General features: G+C 42.0%; 1 protein-coding gene across 1 annotated transcript; it reads left to right on the plus strand.

Annotated features, from left to right (window-relative positions):
- The first annotated feature begins 1,227 nt into the window (after positions 1-1,227).
- tspan7 (tetraspanin 7) lies at positions 1,228-16,364 on the plus strand. Its single transcript, XM_085248398.1, has 8 exons — positions 1,228-1,409; positions 10,815-11,003; positions 11,369-11,443; positions 11,547-11,642; positions 12,773-12,928; positions 13,172-13,255; positions 13,348-13,433; positions 13,533-16,364. The coding sequence occupies exons 1-7, from the start codon at positions 1,344-1,346 to the stop codon at positions 13,414-13,416; spliced, it is 735 nt and encodes a 244-aa protein (XP_085104524.1). The 5' UTR covers positions 1,228-1,343; the 3' UTR covers positions 13,417-13,433; positions 13,533-16,364.
- Positions 16,365-17,849: the final 1,485 nt, after the last annotated feature.

Genomic DNA, 17,849 nt, shown 5'->3' on the forward strand with positions numbered 1-17,849 from the left:
CTCCACCACGAGCATGGCCAAAGAGCTGTCAAAGGATGTTAGTGACAGGATTGTAGAGCTGTGCAAGGCTCGAATTTGCTACAGGACCATCATCAAGAAACTTGGTGAGAAGGTAACAACTATTGGTGTGATTATTTGGAAATGGAAGAGATCTAAAACTATCAATCTCGCTTGGTCTAGAGCTCCATGCAAAATCTTGCCTTATTAAAAGAGTGCCAGATCACCTGAAAACTACACTGGAGGAGTTTGTTAATGATCTGAAGGTAGCTGGAACCACAGTCACCAGGAACACCATTGGTAATGCACTACAGCATAATGGATTGAAATCTTGCAGCAACCGCAAGGTTCCAGTGAACAGCTGAGTGATTTAGACAAGGCTTGGGAGAAAGTGTTGTGGTCGGATGAAACTAAAATCGATCTCTTAGGCATTAAATGTGCCTGCTGTGTTTGGGACTTTGGGGCTATTTTTTCTGTTAAGGGTACAGGGTCCCCAACACACTGGATGGGGCCATGTACCATAAAATATTGGACAAAAACTCCCTTCCTTCATCCAGAACACTAAAGATGGGTCATGGTTCTTCCAGCAAGGGAAAGAGAACTTGTCTCCAGTCTCCAGACCACTATCCTACAGAAAATCTATGGAGGGGGCTGAAGCTTTAAGTTGCCAAGCAGCAGTCAAGAAACCTAAAGGATTTAGAGTTTCCTTAATTGGGGAGTGAGACAAAATCCTTACTGAGACACGTGCAAACTTGGTGATCAGCTACTACAATAAACATCTTACTACTGTACTTAGCAACAAGAGTTTTCCCACCAAGTACTAAGTCATGTTTTGCTCGGGGATTAAATACAAATCAATTTCTAACTTTTGTATAATGTGGTTTCTTTTTTTCTGGAATTTCTGGTTGATATTCTGTCTCTCCATAAAAATTAGAGACTGTTCATTTCTTTGTAAGTCAGCAAACTTAACAACACACCAATGCATGGTACTCACTTTACCTGAATAACCTTTGGAGTGTAAATTTTGACTGGTAATGGAGTATTTGTTATTTTCACTCACTTTAAGAAGCTTTTACTGGAGTCACCCCCGAGGATCTATATTTTTCTTCCGCCACTGAGGAAATTCAGCATTATTAAAAACTGTTGGCGTCATGCAGTAATCGATGCTGCTGTTTGATGCTAAATGAAAAAAGAGCAGTGATCATGATTTGAGAGCTGTGAGCAGGTCTAGTGACGCCGTGCGGCTGCATCAGAGCAGGGGCGCAACGCGACAGCTCGCAGGAGACGTTTCTGTTTTTTTCTGCTCCCGTTAATTTTTACCACAGCGGGTCCAGCGTAGATCCACAATGGAGACCAAACCGGTCATCACCTGCCTTAAAACTCTCCTCATCGTGTACTCGTTCGTATTTTGGGTAGGTAGCCTTTTTCTATCCTCTTAAACACAAAAGAAATACCCTGCGGAGGAAGATGTCAGTCCATCTCAATCCGCCGCTGCTCTGTTTTTGTTGTGCGCGATGAAGGAGTGGACAGTGCCAGCATCATCGACGGATCCATTCCGTCGTTTGAATAAACGCTCAATTTTGATATTAATCCACACAGGTGAAATAAAGCCGCCTATTTCGGCGTCTGTGGGACATTTATCTACTAGCGGGCTATGTAACGGGGGTTAAGGTTACACACAGCCCGTTTTGGCTGCTGGGCGTCATTGCGTAGCTTATATCACATATAGCATCATGGTTGGTATCAGTTAGCGAGGTGGATGATGTTAACATCACTGCGATGGTTTAACTCCGGCGTTAAGGGCCTGGTCTGTGCAATGAGGCCCTGGTTAGAGCCCATTTTCCCCGGCCACATACTATAGATTTCGGGGTCGCTGGTATAGATTCTTAAAGGGCCCTCGCACCGTCGGTGTAGCCTCAGTGGTGGAATTTATTTTTACTTCATCGTCAGAAACAAGTGCACATGATGCTACTCTGTTGCGCTCCAGACTCAAACGTTACATAAAGGACTACAAATTATGAATAAACTACCAAAAATATGCGATTAGCTGATTCATATTAATGCGTGAAGGCATCAAATTTAAAACGAGTCATTGTGTACTAATTACTTATTACTAAAGGTGGCGCTCACCAGACATCCCGCTATATTATCGTCGCAACACTTCACTCTACCATATTGCGATTTTTAAAAAATTTTTTTTTACATTTTGTGATGTTAATTTTATTTATGTAAAGGTAAAGGCCCTACAGTAATACAGCGAAATCCCCAACAATCAGACGCCCCTCTGTGAGCAAGAGATTTGGCAACAGTGGGAAGGAAAAACTCCCTTTTAACAAGAAGAACCCCTCCACCATAACCAGCCTCAGAGTGGAGCAGCCATCTGCCACGACCAGTTGGGGGTGAGGGTAGGGAGACAAGACAGAGGACGTGCTGTGGAAGATAGCCAGAGATTAATAATATCTCATAATTAATTGCAGAGTGGTGCATAAACACTCGGTGAGAGAAAGACAAACACTCAGTGCATCATGGAAATCCCCAGCAGTATAAGTCCGTTAGAGAATAACTAAGGGTTGATTTAGGGTTTATGATATTAAATATTGCGATTTTACGATCGCAAATAAGGTCCTCAAAGTTAAACACTCAGGATCTGTTTTATCCAATAAGATAACGTTATCTCACTTCTTTTTGTCTTCAAAATGATATTGTCAACACTCTGACTAAAACCTGGAATAAATGTTGTAAGACAGCATCAGGGGCTCAAGTTAGCAATTACATGCAATCTGTTTCTGATAATACAGCGTTTATCGGTGATAAATGATCAAAAATCACACATCCTTTGCTGTCTGCATAGACATAAACCCACATTTAACTATTATATTTGTGCTCACCAACCTTTCTGTTCTACAGGAATGTTGCTGTTTGAAGCAGCAGAACTAGTTCCACTCATTTAAATGTAGATTTGTGTGGTTTAACTAACCACATAAAAACTGTTGTGTGTGTGTTTTATATGCGCTTTGTCAGCTTTTAAATCATAATCTGTAGAGCTGCATAACAAATATAAGTGCGGTGTAGTCAACAGGATAGTATTTCTATCTGAAATAGTGGATTGTAAATACACAGTGGCAGTGTCATATTGAGATACAGCGTTCCTGTTAGCAGTAAAATACCTGTTAGCTTTAAATGTGACGTTAATGCAGATACTGCTTATTAGTTTTGTTGACTCCCTGTTTTGTTGTGGTTGTGAAAGGATGTAAATATCCAGCACTTTGCTGAAAGCGGTGATGCAATAAGCAATTACTCCAAATTATTGTTTTATGTAGCAAACACGTAGAAAAAGAGTATTTTTTGTCTGCCCAACAGTCCATAAACTCAAAATATTCAGTTTAATATAACATAAAGAGGGAAATTCATTAAATCCTCCCACCGAAGAAGACAGAACAAGATATTTAATTTATATTGAAATATCATTCAAATGTGTTTCAATATACATCAGTCAATAATATATAGACTACATAATTGTTTTAGGGTTTTTTTATTTTTCCAATTTCAGTTGCTGGCTATGCAGAAGAGTTGTAATTTTAGGGTTGTCCTTTGGGTTTGTGCTGTTGTGTTGTATGATACAGTGCTGTGCAAAAGTCTTGAGCCATCTCTTATATCTTTCTTCTTTTTTTTTCTGAGCAGCCAGACCTTCTTGTCATTTTTTTAAAAATGACTTCCTGAAGGTCTTTCAGAGTTTGTCATTGGACACTGGCTGCCAGCCCATGCACCTGACCATTTTCAGAGGAATATTTTTGTTTGTTAAGCCACAAAATAATTACCAATGAGCAGTGTTGGGTAAGTTACTTTAAATTAGTAACTTAGTTACATTACTAGTTACTTCTCTCAAAAGTAACTCAGTTACTTCAAGTTACTCGTTACTTTCAGAGTAACTAGTTACTAGGGAAAGTAACTTTGGTTTTACTCAGAATTCTCTTGTTAATGTGTTTCTTCCATAACTTTGCCAGTCTTCTAGCTTGCTTACTTGCCACAAGTGCACTGTGCCACCTACCAATAGAAAGGAAAAAATAATGTGCACATTTCCACGAGAGAAATCCCACGCCTGGACCGTCATTGACTGCTGCCATGATTCTAGCCTACGTCACAGCGTCATGTGCGCTTTTTACATCCAACACAAAAACTGCAGTCGTGGTGCTTTCGATTGTACTCAGAACTCGGAAATTCTGCCTTCTGAATAGGAAGATGTAGGTAACACCAGACTGCAGATGAGCTGCATACAGGGCTGGACTGGGACAAAAAATCGGCCCAGGACATAGGAAAAATCATAAAGCCTTTGAATGAAAACAAACACTGTTGTGACAGTGATGTACACTGTTTTCATGGTATATATGTATCAATGTATCAATCTATCAATCGTTTGTTGTAAGACTCAGATAATTATTTTTTAAAAGCGAGACATTTTAAATGAGAATAAGAAAGTATTTCTTTGTGCCCCCCTTTCCCTGTTAACGCCCTACATGGCCCCCTGGTAAGACTTTGCTAGATCCGCCCCTGCACAGTTACCAGCTGTCAGCTACATGAAAAAAGGATCCTGGTGTTATTTGTCTCTCAGAAACAGTTCATAACTTCCCTTCAACTCATTCATGTCACCTAAAAGGTAAACCTGTTTCTCCATCACAGCTCTGATGATTCAGTAAGGACATCTCCTGGTTTCATCTTCATGTTTCCCTCTCATCACATATTCAAACCGACATCATGACCAGCAGGTTTACAGCTGTGGCTCCAGCAAACATCAGCTGATACTAGAAATTAATATTAATTAAATTCTAACATCAGCTGACCAAGCTTAAACGTGCTGCTGTTGTTTACCGCGACATCAGCTGGTTTCGCCTTTCTGTGGGCGATAAACAAACAAGAGAGAAAAGTCGATCAGCTGATCATTGATCAGTTTAATGATTGAAGTAGAAACAGGAGAGGGAGGGTGAGAGGATGAGAGGAGAAGAGGCAGCTGTGCAGCAAAGACACAGAATAACTCCACCTTTGTATCTTTTTCATTGTAGCTGAAGTCTGGGACAAATCGCGTTCCTTTTCACCTCAATATGAAACGCGTAATATTTTCTCTGAATATGAGATGATTCCGTTTTTAGGGGACGGTTGGCAACTCTAATATTTAACCTTATGAACAAAACAAAGTTCAACATCAGTAACATCATAGCACCCACCCAGCTGTATAGAAACTCCCTCATGCTAGCTAGTACCCAGTAGGAAAAAGTCAGCACAACGAAAATAAACTTGGTTCATATCTGACCCAGATGGACTACAGGTCATAACTTCTTACCTGAAGTTCAGTTCACCTGACACTCGGACCGGCAGTCGCTTCGGGTCTCTCCTCTTGCCTCCCCTTTCCCTCATCCACCTGCTGGCCTCCACCACTTGCTAATGTTATTGAATCTGTGGAAGCTCCGTGATAGCCACCACACGAAGTAACGAATAACGACCCTATCTAAATCCCAGTAACGAGTAACGCGTTCCTGGTTTTGGCATAATAACTAGTTACCGTGCTCGTTACCACAATAATAACGTAGTTACTGTAACGCGTTACTTAATAACGCGTTAGTCCCAACACTGCCAATGAGTCATTCAACTATAATAAAAGGCACCTAACTCACTTTGTTAAAGCACTTGATTTATTACCATTTATTTATTAATGAATCCATGAAAAATGCCTAAAAGGCTGTCAGGAACTAGACTAAAAATCAGTGGCAACACATCTTATAGAACAATAAATAAAAATGTGAAATTTTTGGTTAAGATCATGGACAATATGTACAAAACAATGAGTGTCTACAGCCATCTGTAAAACTCAGCGGAGGCTCTGTCGTGGTTTGGGGTGGCTTTTTCGCCAGTGTTGTTAGAGATCTTGTCATGGATGGGCCTCCCCAGAGCCCGGGCCTCAACAAGAAATAACAAGAAAACATATCTAAGAGGGGTCAGGCTGTGTTGAAGCATAAAGGTTGTCATACCAAATTCAAGCTTGTTAGAGTTGTTTGAATATTTTACACGCTTAATAATGAAAGCGCAAATACAAATTATGCAAACCAACACAGCGCTACAAAAGCCTTAAATTTGTAGTGCACAATCAATATTTCTGCCAGCTCTTTTTTTACTAGGGTGTTAAGCTGCAAATTCTTTTTCCGATTCGAAAATAATACAAAAAAAATTGATTCTGCTCAGTTGTATTTAACACTCCTTATACTACTTTTCCCGAGGATTTGAAACGGCAGATCACTCAAGGAATCGCTAAAACCAAATTTTGAGATAAATTCGTTTGCAATTAATCCGTGAAGTGAGGAGTGAAATGCTATCTCTGTTTGATTTGCAGTGCTTTGGATTTTCCTCTGTTTACCTTTTGATTATCAGCCCAGTCTTCAAATATGATCATGCAGGGAACAGTACAAACATAAGGCAGCACTGAACACAGTACTGTGTGACTGATCTTTTTTAGCCATAATTGCGCATTACAGACTTATTCCCGTCTGTCTTTTTGGTAGCAGCCAGATATAGCCAGGGGGAAATGATCTAAAAGCTCCCCTCTGCACTCACCCTGAACATTCACCCTAGAAAGCTAAAAAAGAAAACCCAAAAGCTTCAATACTTTCCTTTGAGCAAAACCTGAATAAATCCTAACTGAATTAACCCTAACTTTGTAGAACGTCGTTAAAGCTGAGATCAGCCCTTCGAGTTAGGATCTGTAGTCGAAAAACTCTTGAATAGAAGAGTTGTGCTGTGTCTTCCTACATTGTAGACATGCACCGGTGTCACGCGTGTGAACTTTTATATTTAGTCTGGATTGGATGGTCTTTTAGCACTCCCTTACATCAACAGCTTCAGGTTTCATGCTTCGTGCGCCAAAAGTGCAGAAGAGTCTCGCGGCTCACTGGGTGTCCTCAGCCCCTTAGGGCAGAGCTCGGAGAGAGCGCTGGCACCGCATTTAGTGCAGAAGAAGTGTTTCTATGGGTTTCTCGTGGCAAATAATGTCATAATTGGGAAGAACACACATACATGGGTGTGCACATACTGGGCTGGGGAACGCAGAGCAGGTGGTGGAGTCATATATTTTGTCATTGCACCTTCTGTTTCTTTATGAGGCCGATGAAGGGAGGAGGAGGAGGGAAGAGAGAGGAGGGTGACCTGTTTTAAACTCTGTGCTGGAACCAGGGTGGCCAGTCGGGCATTGAATTTCAAACAAAACACCCGAGGGTGGGTGGGTGGAGGGGGGTGGAGAAGGAGGAGGAGGCAGAGGTGTTTGAAATTCAGCAGCAGAAGTGAAGTCGAGACGATTTTGCCCCATGCTTCTCTGACTTGATTTCCCAGTTGACTTTAAAATTAGCACTTTAGCAGTGACAAGATGATCATTTATTGGTATGCAGCGGCAGCGGCTCTTTTGAGGAGAGACATTTTGTCGCTGATGGCCATAAACAGTGAGTAGATCGTCATCAAGAGGACTGTTCTCCGGAATGACAGTCTGCTCTGGCTATTAGATTCACTGTTAATAGAAAGAGTAGCTGTCATTACTAAAGAATCTAATCATCAGCCCGCAGTCCTTCAGTTCAGCTGAGCAGGGAACTGAAAAAAACAGCTTGCTTACATATGTTAAGTTGCATCAGTTTAGCCAACACTTTGTACCTTCTTTTATTAGGTCTGCTATTATGACAGTATAATAGCAGGCCTGTCCCATTTAGTCATAGTGTTTAAACTTTTGCATCTGTGGAGCCTCTTAAAAATCCTGCTTTTTTTCTCCTTTCCACATTTCGAAGCCCATATATCTTTCTTATATCACATTGTGTTATCTGAATGCTTTCAGTGTCCTCTGGTTTTCCAGTATAGATTTAAATTGAGAGTGCGGAGGGGAAAAAAATAGATTTTATGAACCAGAAATGTTCTCTCCACTGTATTGGCTTTCAGGGGGTAATGTTGCAAATCACTGTCCACAGCTGCTTTATGGCACTATTGGATTTTTAAAATGATTTTTGCATCAGTGAAGTGATGAAGTGCATTTCTTTGTCAATTATTTAATTTGAAGCGTCCATCTATAAAGTGTCCGAAAACAGTCTCTCAACAAAATGTAATTGCGTCGATTATTATCGCATTACAGAGGTAGGCGAATCGATCATTTTATGCTGATGGTCTAAAGCAGGCGCGTCAAACATACGGCCCAGGGCCCAGAATCGGCCACGCAAAGACTCCAATCTGGTCCACTGGATGACTGAAAATATGATGTCGAACATAAATTTTTGTACTTTACAAAAATGACAAGTTTTACCGCTTGTTCCTCTGATAAAGACCTCCTCCACAGCCATTCATAAGGCACCAAAGCAGCGAAGTAATAGATAAACAGTTAAATGACTGTTTTTCACTGTCTATTATAGAGATTTCTGTTAAGAAAAAGAAGAAAATGTTCATCAATCAAGAAAAACAAAGAATAATAATAATAATATAGTTTCACTTGTCCGGTCCACTTAAAGTCAAAGTGGGCTGTACAATTAAAAATGAGTTTGAAATCCCTGCTCTGAAGTCTCTCATTTGTAGAGTGTTCAATTCAAGTTCATAAGGGCGACAGACAGCCATGCATATGTCACAGAAAGTTGCCTAAAAATGTGTTGAATTTTATTATTTAGTCAAGATTAAATGACTGTAAAAGATTTCTGTTTTAAGGTATTTCAAAAAAAAAAAAGATCATAGTTGTCAAATGCCATCCTGCTTTTGCTCTCCACATGGACTGTTTACCTGCAAGCCTGCTCGAACATAATTAGTTTACATAATATAGTCAATAGAACCATAAGCACACACAGATGGAAACCAGAAGGCTTCTGCTGCCAAAAGTCTTTTTCCTTGCCTACTTACACCTGATTATACATATAATGAGCATTACTCTATTACTAATAATTGGATGAGTGTATATAATATGAGTTGTAGTGATGAAGCCACAGAGATTCTGCAGCTCTTTAGCGTCTTTTAGCTTTTTGTTTTGTGACTTTAACAGTTTGGTTTAGTCTCACTGCTTTCAACAACCTTCTTTCCAAATCTGTGAGACTGGTATCAGCCAAAAAAGCTGTGATTGAGCTACATTTCACTGCATGCTCGCCATCAAACTGGGGTCAGATAAATTATGCAGCTCAGTGGTTAATATTGTAGAGCAGATAACAAGACAGCTATTTGATAGAGACCAAAACAGAGCGAGAAACTGAATTAATCATTCATCAGTTCTTGCCTCATGTTTGTACTGAGATCAACTTTAAAGTTACAATATGTCAATTTGTAGTGCTTTGTGTGTTGTTACAGTGCAAATGATTTAAAGACAGCACAAGTCAACTTATGTGCATGCACGGAGTAAAGTGCTGAAATAGTCATTGTCAGACCCAATGCTGCTGCATGATGCATCGAACACATAATGGGTAGAACCATCCAGCCGTCCATTTTTTTCACACTTATCCCATTCAGGGTCGTGGATGCGTGGAGTCTATCCCAGCTGTCACGGTGCGAGAGGCGGGGTACACCCTGGACAGGTCGGCAGTCTGTCCCAGGGGTTATTGGATGAATCACTCATGCAAATTATTTTTACAGCCTCAAACAAGGAATTTGAAGATACAGCGCTAGTTCAGTTAAAGTGCTTTGCCTCTCCGTAGGCCGTAGCTGACCTCATTGTCTGGGCGTGCCATGATGCTGATAGGAAAATTCATAAGCGCATTTTTGCATGAGCAACAATTACGTTGAGCCATTTTACTCCGCAACTGCATTTTATTATTATATTCTGAAGCTACAGGTCAAAAGGACACCTAAGGTTTGCTCAAAACCTGCAAACAAACAAGTCAGAACAAAGCAGCTCAGTCAAAGCACAGGCTGGCTATTAGTCACGGTGAAAGACCTTTGTCGAGGCATTGTGTGTGCACCCTGCCAAGGGGGCAAAGTGTAAATGTTGTTAACACCACCATTAACCTGCGGAGGCTTTTCTGAATTTACAGGCAGCCCCGGTTTCCGTATTGCTGTTAATCATTTCTGTTTCGCTTCTGCATCAGTGACTAATAGCTAAGAGGGAACCGCAGAGAGCCGAGTGTATTTCTCTCATTAGCTTTAAAGGTTTCAGGCTGCACAGAGACATTTTGTACAGGCTGCTCCCCCTCCAGTCAGAGGGCCATGGCAGCAGGACGGCGAACAGCCTCCTCTTGGAAGAAAGGAGGTTAGGATGATGAGTTGGCCCTCGCTGGAGTCAGCTCATCAGCAGCCGTTCCACACCCCGCTCTCTTTCTGATGCCAGCAAGACATACCCAGCTGAGACACACGCCGCTTCAGCTGCCTCGTACAACACGCTCTTTTATCCGTAGCCTTCATTTGAAATGCTAAGAGAGGCGCAACAGGAGGAAGCGTCTCGCCTCGGATCAAAGAGCTTCTTTGATTTGTCCTCTTTCCTTTTCTCTCTTCCTCTGTGTATTGCTGTGTGTGTGTGTGTGTGTGTGTGTGTGTGTGTGTGTGTGTGTGTGTGTGTGTGTGTGTGTGTAAAGCAGGTGATTGCCATCCTGTACTCCAGATAAATGTGTGTCTTCGGTCTCCCGTCTCCTCCTCCTTACTCTAATTGCACTCCTTTCTTGTTCTGTATTGATCCCCTTCCTCCTCCTCCCTGTTGCCGTGGCGCTAAAACACAACTTTTTGTAAACCATAATATCGCAGAGGTGCAGCAATAAAGGCCTGCTCCGCAAATTTCATTCTTGTTCTCCGTGCTTCTCTGTTTAACATCTGTCTCGCTCACAACCTCCACCCTTTAGATAACAGGAGCTATCCTGCTGGCGGTGGGAGTATGGGGGAAGCTGATGTTGGGCCCGTACATCTCTCTGATAGCCGACAACTCCACCAACGCCCCATACGTCCTCATCGGCACCGGGACAGTCATCATTGTTTTCGGCCTGTTTGGCTGCTTCGCCACCTGCAGAGGAAGCCCATGGATGCTGAAGCTGGTGAGAGGCTGTTGGAGGAGGAGGGGGAGGGTGGAGGGGGTGTTATGTTGCAGTGAATGGTGTCGATGCTGATTAATTAGCTTCAGGTCACATTATACAGGGAATAATGGTTGACCGCTATCCCACAGAGGGGTTGCTGCAGGGCACTTTGTTCCATTAATGACAGTCAAGTAAATGTGTTGGAGTGTGTGTGTGTGTGTGTGTGTGTGTGTGTGTGTGTGTGTGTGTGTGTGTGTGTGTGTGTGTGTGTGTGTGTGTGTGTGTTGTGTAGTAGTACAACCATAGGCAAATGATATTCATCTAAAGCAGAGGGTTTTCACACTAACTATGCAAATCTCCCTCCTCCTTCCCTTCCTTCTCTGCAGTATGCCATGTTTCTGTCACTCGTCTTCCTCGCTGAGTTAGTGGCGGGCATCTCTGGATTTGTGTTTCGCCACGAGGTCAGTATGCATGTACCAATTTTCTTTCTTTTTTAAGACTGTAGCTCAGTAAACAGCCTTTCTCTTGTTAATGCCTGTGCTTACGATCGCCCCTAAACCGCAGATCAAGGGAACCTTCCGCAGAACGTACACCGAAGCGGTGAAGCACTACAATGCCGAGGATGAGGCGAGCCGTGCCGTCGATAACTTGCAGCACAAGGTGAGCCCTCATCCTCAAGATTAAATAAATGAGACATCGTCACTTTAAAGTGGTATTTTTCCCCACCGCCACCGTTGGAGTCTACATATGCTTATGACAGTGGAGCAAAGGGTTAAGGATGATTGTGGAGTTCTGGGGGGTAGGGTAGGACTACTCATGAGACCCACAGGCAGTGGAGTTAAAGAGGGTAGAGGAAGCTTGCATTGATTTGACACTGCAATGACAGCTGACAGCAGCAGGGGAAATAACAGTTTTAAAAAATCTTGACAGGACGGAAATGATTGGCTCGCACATAGGGACTGTGGCAAAATCAGATTGATTTAACTGTGGAAAGAACACGCCTCTGCCAGCTGATGTGATGCGTTTGGAGCAGGAAAGGAGCAAGAGATGGGATGAGAAAGAGAGAGAGGATATGAAAAAAATAGTCTAAAGCGACTAAAGCTAAAGGTTCACAGATGTCAGTACACGTTTTATTTTTCTTATTGCCAACAAAGCCAATCAAACAATTGTTTTTTAAGCACTGTTTGTGTACAAAAAGCCACATCACATTATAATCAGATCCATGACTCGAAGCCCTTTACAGCACAACCCACATTTGCCTGGCTTCAAAGAACCGAGGGTCAAACCGTCGCCACCCCAGTTAGTGGATGTCATGCAGTGAGAAATTCATTTCCTGTAGACCGAGAAATCTTTCTAGAAAGATTTACAAAGTGTCTAAATCAGGCATAAGACTATTAACAATGGGCACTGTTGCTTAGCTGCCATACACGGCTCATGCGTTTGAAGTGTGTCGGTCTGATGCTGAACTCACTCCTTTGTAAGCAGCGTTTGCTGAAAACGAAATGACACTGCGCTGCGTGGTGGTGTGGTGGTTAACACCCATTGTCTTACAACATTACAGTGTGTATGTTCTTCCTGTGTCAGGGTGGGTATTCTGGCTTCCTCCCACAGTCCAAAAAATGCTTACTAGGTTAATTGGTGACACTGAAGTGGGTGTAGGTGTGAATGGTTGATGTACATAAGAAGATGTGGGAAATTGTTGAACAAAGGAAACTGTATTTTTGACTCGTCGTTAATGTGGATTTATTGAAGGATAATTCTGATCTTTCTCCGTTTCCGCCTCTCTTCAGCTGCGTTGCTGTGGCGTTTATAACTACACGAGTTGGATTGAGAGCGTGTATTATCCCTCAAATGGCATTCCTGCCAGCTGCTGCTTCAACTCCTCTGACTGCCACCTCGAAGACCTTCGCAACGCGACTGTAGCCCCGAGCAAGGTGTACCACCAGGTCAGTTTTTGTATTCTGCTTTCCTCCTTCTCATCTATCTGCTGTCAGACAGTCGATAAAACTCACAGGTTAGAAGGTAGCTATGTTTACATCAGACGTCCTCACGTGCCTTTTCAAATCCCTGCCTTCTCCATATACTAACACCTGCCTCAGATACGTTCCCACATACCCTTCTTGCCTCTGATTTGCTCATATAACATGTCCCCGTACACTCTGCGGACTAACCTGCCCCCTGTGTTCCAGGGCTGCTTTGAGTTGGTCACTTCTTTCATGGAGACCAACATGGCCATTATCGCAGGAGTGACGTTTGGGATTGCGTTCTCACAGGTAGGACTTGAGGTTTTTGCAGGTGACGGCGTGCACGTTTGGTGTTTGGTGTATAAATAAATCCTCAACGCGCCGATTTTTCTGTCTTTCAGCTGATTGGCATGCTGCTGGCCTGCTGTCTGTCCAGGATCATCACAGCCAATCAGTATGAGATGGTGTAGCTGATGTGAGGTGGCAGGTAGGAGCCATTAAAAACCAAAGATCACCTCTCCAAGTAAATTTAAAGAAAAACGTTGTTCTCTCTATTCTACAACGTGAACTCTTCTTTATCTTTCAGAGAGGGAGTCGAAGAGAATTAGAGACGAAGACTCTTGACACACGACCAGAGTAAATTCCTGAAACTCTACCCAACATCCGAATTGGAATTTACGTCCCTCCATCTCTCTGCCTGTGATCTTAATGTAATATCTTAATGTATCTTACTGTAAAGCACCATTCCATGACTCACTTGCACCACAGCTTTCTATACCACACGTTCCATCGCGGCTCGATGTAGAAGTTGCTCACCGGCACGTATCTCAGATCAGGACGGCCCACGGCAAGCAGGTAGACCAGAGTTGTCTTGAGTGGACAGCGGTGTTGGTCTCGGGTAGATGAGCGGGCTCAAACTTGGTTTCTCAGTTGGCTGCAGCATGCTTAAAAAAAACACTGCACATGTTTGTACTAAATGACTTTGCTAAAGCTTGAGAGCAATCCTTTTACTAGGTAGATTCTGTTGTTGCATTTGACTTTGCTGTCGCTCATCCTTGTGTATCCTTTGGTTGTGACACTTTGTGAATTGATTACATGCACTGAGGAGTATGTTTTAGGTTTATATGAAAAGTGAGGAAGCCGAAAAAGAAGGGGAAAGATTATTTTTAACCTTAAGACAAAGCATGATATATTTTTCTTGTCTAAAATAATGTATTTAGGTAGTTTAAATATGAATGGCACAGGTTTAATGGTATTTGGAAACTTTAGTGTGGGATACAAATACCAAACTACAAAATAACAGTCAACTTTGCGCACATTTTACAGTCTGTCATTAGTTTTACATGGAATGAAATGCAGTCCGTTCAGCGAGTCACACCTTTGAGGTCAGTCTAAAAGGCCTGGTCACACCAATTGCCAATTAGCATATTAGTGTAGATAGCATCTCTGCATCTAAAAGAAAAGGACACTCTTTCAAGGATGCCAATGTTCCCATGTCGGACAGAGAAGACAGGCGGTTTGAAAGAGGATTTAAGGAAGCCATCTATGTCCACTGTGAACAACCAGCGTTGAACAGAGGTGGTGGTTTACGACACCAACTGTCTATAATCCAGTTTTGAGATCCCTTCCCAGACGCCTTAACGCCCACTCACATCCTGGGCTTTTTGACCTCAGGAAATCACATGATAGGGTGGGGCTAGGTTTCACAGTGGGTTCACCTGAAACCTTGGTCCACACCTGTTTTCACACCTTGGCTCGTGTGATTAGGTAGAGGATCAATAGAGGTTCCATGACCTTCTTGGGGACATTCCCATAGGACTTCACTAGTTGCTCTTAAAAGTGAAGAAGCTTCTCGGATGAGAGGTGAAACGTCTTCCAGGAAACTTAAAGAAGTCCAGACGCTTGTCTTTCCAAGCTCCTTAGATTAGTGTAGATGCTAACTCAATCAGTTTCTACAAAACACAGATTATACCATTGAAAGCTGTCTGATAACTGTATCTACATTTTTTGGTTGGTAGATGAGGGTTAAAATAAATATTAAAGAAAAAAATTGGACTATCCAGTTTAAAATTTAAAAAAACCAAAACAGAAAAACATGCAAACGTCACCTAAACATCTTTTCACTACTGCAAGTTCATTTAAATGTACTGATTTTGCTTCAATACTGGTGTGACCGGGTTTTTTCAGGCTCTGAATTAGACCTCTAGTAATTAGTAATCGTTAAGGTTACTGCTCTTCAGCTTCCTTTGAGGAGCAATCAAAGGCCACATGTGCTTCAGCTGGGGTTTTTTGAGGGTCATACTTGTAAACCTGAATATGAATTAAATACAGAAAAAAGGCCCTGACTTTTACACAGTCTCTGCAAGCACATTTAGAGTGTTGCTGATATAGAGAACAGATGGAAAACAGGATGAAAGTTGTCTGCAAGGGGAAACAAGCACTTATATGACGCATACTGACACTTTAGTGATGTTTTAGTACTCGTGTTCGTGTTATTATATGTAGAAAATGTAGAAATTACTGGCAGATTTTAGCTTTAAAGAGACCCGTCTTACTTTTTGCTTCGTTCTAGTGGTTAAGAGCTCGCAGAGCAGCGCTTTACAGCTTGCTAGTGTCATGTCGAATCATTAGGGTCGCCAATTGTTTTCTGCTGGTTTGAGCTAACGTCAGCGGTCTGCTACGGCAAAGGATGCCAGATTTAGCAAGAAGACACGTGTTCATCTACTGTATTGTGTGTGGTGCCATGCAACATGCTTAATCATCGTCATCATCAGCTGTAGATATGTATCGGAAATGTAATTTATATGACATACCGTTTCTCATTCTAATATGCTAATCAGTATAAATGTTGTGTCACAGTTTTGAATCCACACTTTGTGCTGTATTTGTTTAATAGTTTATAGGAAGACCCCGCACTGAAAAAAAGAATCGTGGCCGATGTTTCGTTGAGAGTAACGCGCAGTTTAGCTGTGTATTTATTAGAGTTCGGTTGGCATTCAGTTTACACTTTCACCAAGTGGTTTTTTATCTCTCTTTCGGTATGCGTGTGCGTGTGAGACTTTGTTCCTCTGTAGCTGACTATCTCTGTAACTTTGAGCGTGCGTGTAAGCGAGAGAGTGCGAGCGTCTAGACTCTGTGGATCCTGTTGTTATTCGGTTTTGGTCAGTATTTGGTTGTGGCTTTTCAAAGCTTGTTGCTTTTGAAACTGTATATTTATTTAGTGAATGTATGTTTTCCAGCACCCTTAAACTTACTTTACCTTTCTCTGAACTGATATTTTCCTGTAAATACTAAATTGTAATACCATCCTGCTTACACATGGGGTCACTAGACACCCGAAGAAGAACTGCACCATGCCGTCTACTATCGACTAAGTCACCATCAGTGGTCTTATTATCAATAAATATACAGAATAACACTTTTGTTTGCACTGTGGTCATTTTGCTTCAACAGAAACGTAACTGGGGATTTTTTTCATTTACAGTACTGTGCAAAAGTTTGAACCATCCCTCATTTATTTATATGCTGCAGGGAAAATGGCAACATACATTGACAGCCACTCTTCCGTTGACACCGTTTCTGATGAGTCTTCAGTGAAGAAGAGTAAGGTGCATCTCTAAGGTTTCTTTTGGACTTTTTCAAATTTCTTAATGTGACAAGACTTTAAGATACCTTTTGCATGCTGTAGATATTATTTGTTTTGTGACATGCTGCTTGTAACAAAATGCCTAAAGATACGATTTACAATTTGTTCCGGCTCATCCCTTGAATTGGGTGTCTTTTTTAAGCTTGAATGAGTCATGGGTCGGTGTTAAGTGGAAAGAAACATTCCTCTGAAAACGCTCAGGTGCAAGGACTGCACTGGAAATGAGTGAAAAAGTAGCCAATGTCCAAAGAAAAACTTTGAAATACCTTCAGAACTGCTCCTCAAGACCACTTCAAAAAAAGAAAAACTACAATAAAGTCTATTTTATTTTTTATTGCTTTTGACTTTTAAGAATTTTGCACAGCATTGTAGCCATTTCTGCATCATGATTTCCTGTTGTTTCCATAAGACTTCTTCTAACAATGTAGATTGCCATCACCAGTGTGTGAATGTGTGTGTGAATGCGTGGATGACTGAATGTGTAAAGCGCAAATACAGACCATTTACCATTTAACACGAAAAAATCCCCACTCGGTTCACTAAAAATATTCACTTAAAATTGGGAAATTATATCTAATCCGTATTTGATTCACTAGATGGCTCGTAATTTGACCAGTGTATAGGGCCTCGGTTTAAACGAGAAGTAGAGAAAAGATCGGATTAAAAGTAACAACATGTTAAACGTAGGCTAAATAGACGACAAGCACCTATATGGTGTTATAATAATACCCCCTAAAAAGTAAAATGAAAATAAAATAAATGAACAAAAATGTAAATTTCCATTAAACGTGATCTCATCCTATAAATAATTTCACTTATGTTCTTCCAGTCCTTTCAAAAGCTCCCTCTTCCCGCATCGCTGCACACTCGCTAACGGCGCAGGTGGCCGTTTCTTTTATCTTATCACGCCGTGCTCGTCCACATGATGGCGCCTGGTTATCAGCTCAAAACGGAACTGTGGAGAGATTTCACCGAGAGAGAGAGAGAGAGAGAGCGTGCGGAGGGAGGGGGGAGAAAACACGGAGGGGAAACCGCATTTGTCAAAGCGCCGCACACACATTCCCCGGTCTCTGTGTGTCTGTTTTCCTCCCCTGCTGCAGCTGCTGCTGCTGCGGGCTGCGTCGGAAACAAGGCCGGAAAAAGCGGTGCGACGATAGGGGAAGAGAGGCTGGTACTCGCGGGGAGACCGCGCCGACCGACTGGGCTCGCTCCAATCTCGTTACGCAAATTACCGGCAGAGCGGCGCGGCAGTGGGTC

The sequence above is a fragment of the Mchenga conophoros genome, linkage group LG16 (assembly GCF_057382185.1).
Source record: "Mchenga conophoros isolate Kocher_MC1m ecotype Shallow Benthic linkage group LG16, M_conophoros_male_GT1.1, whole genome shotgun sequence".
In the NCBI taxonomy this organism is placed as follows: Eukaryota; Metazoa; Chordata; class Actinopteri; order Cichliformes; family Cichlidae; genus Mchenga; species Mchenga conophoros.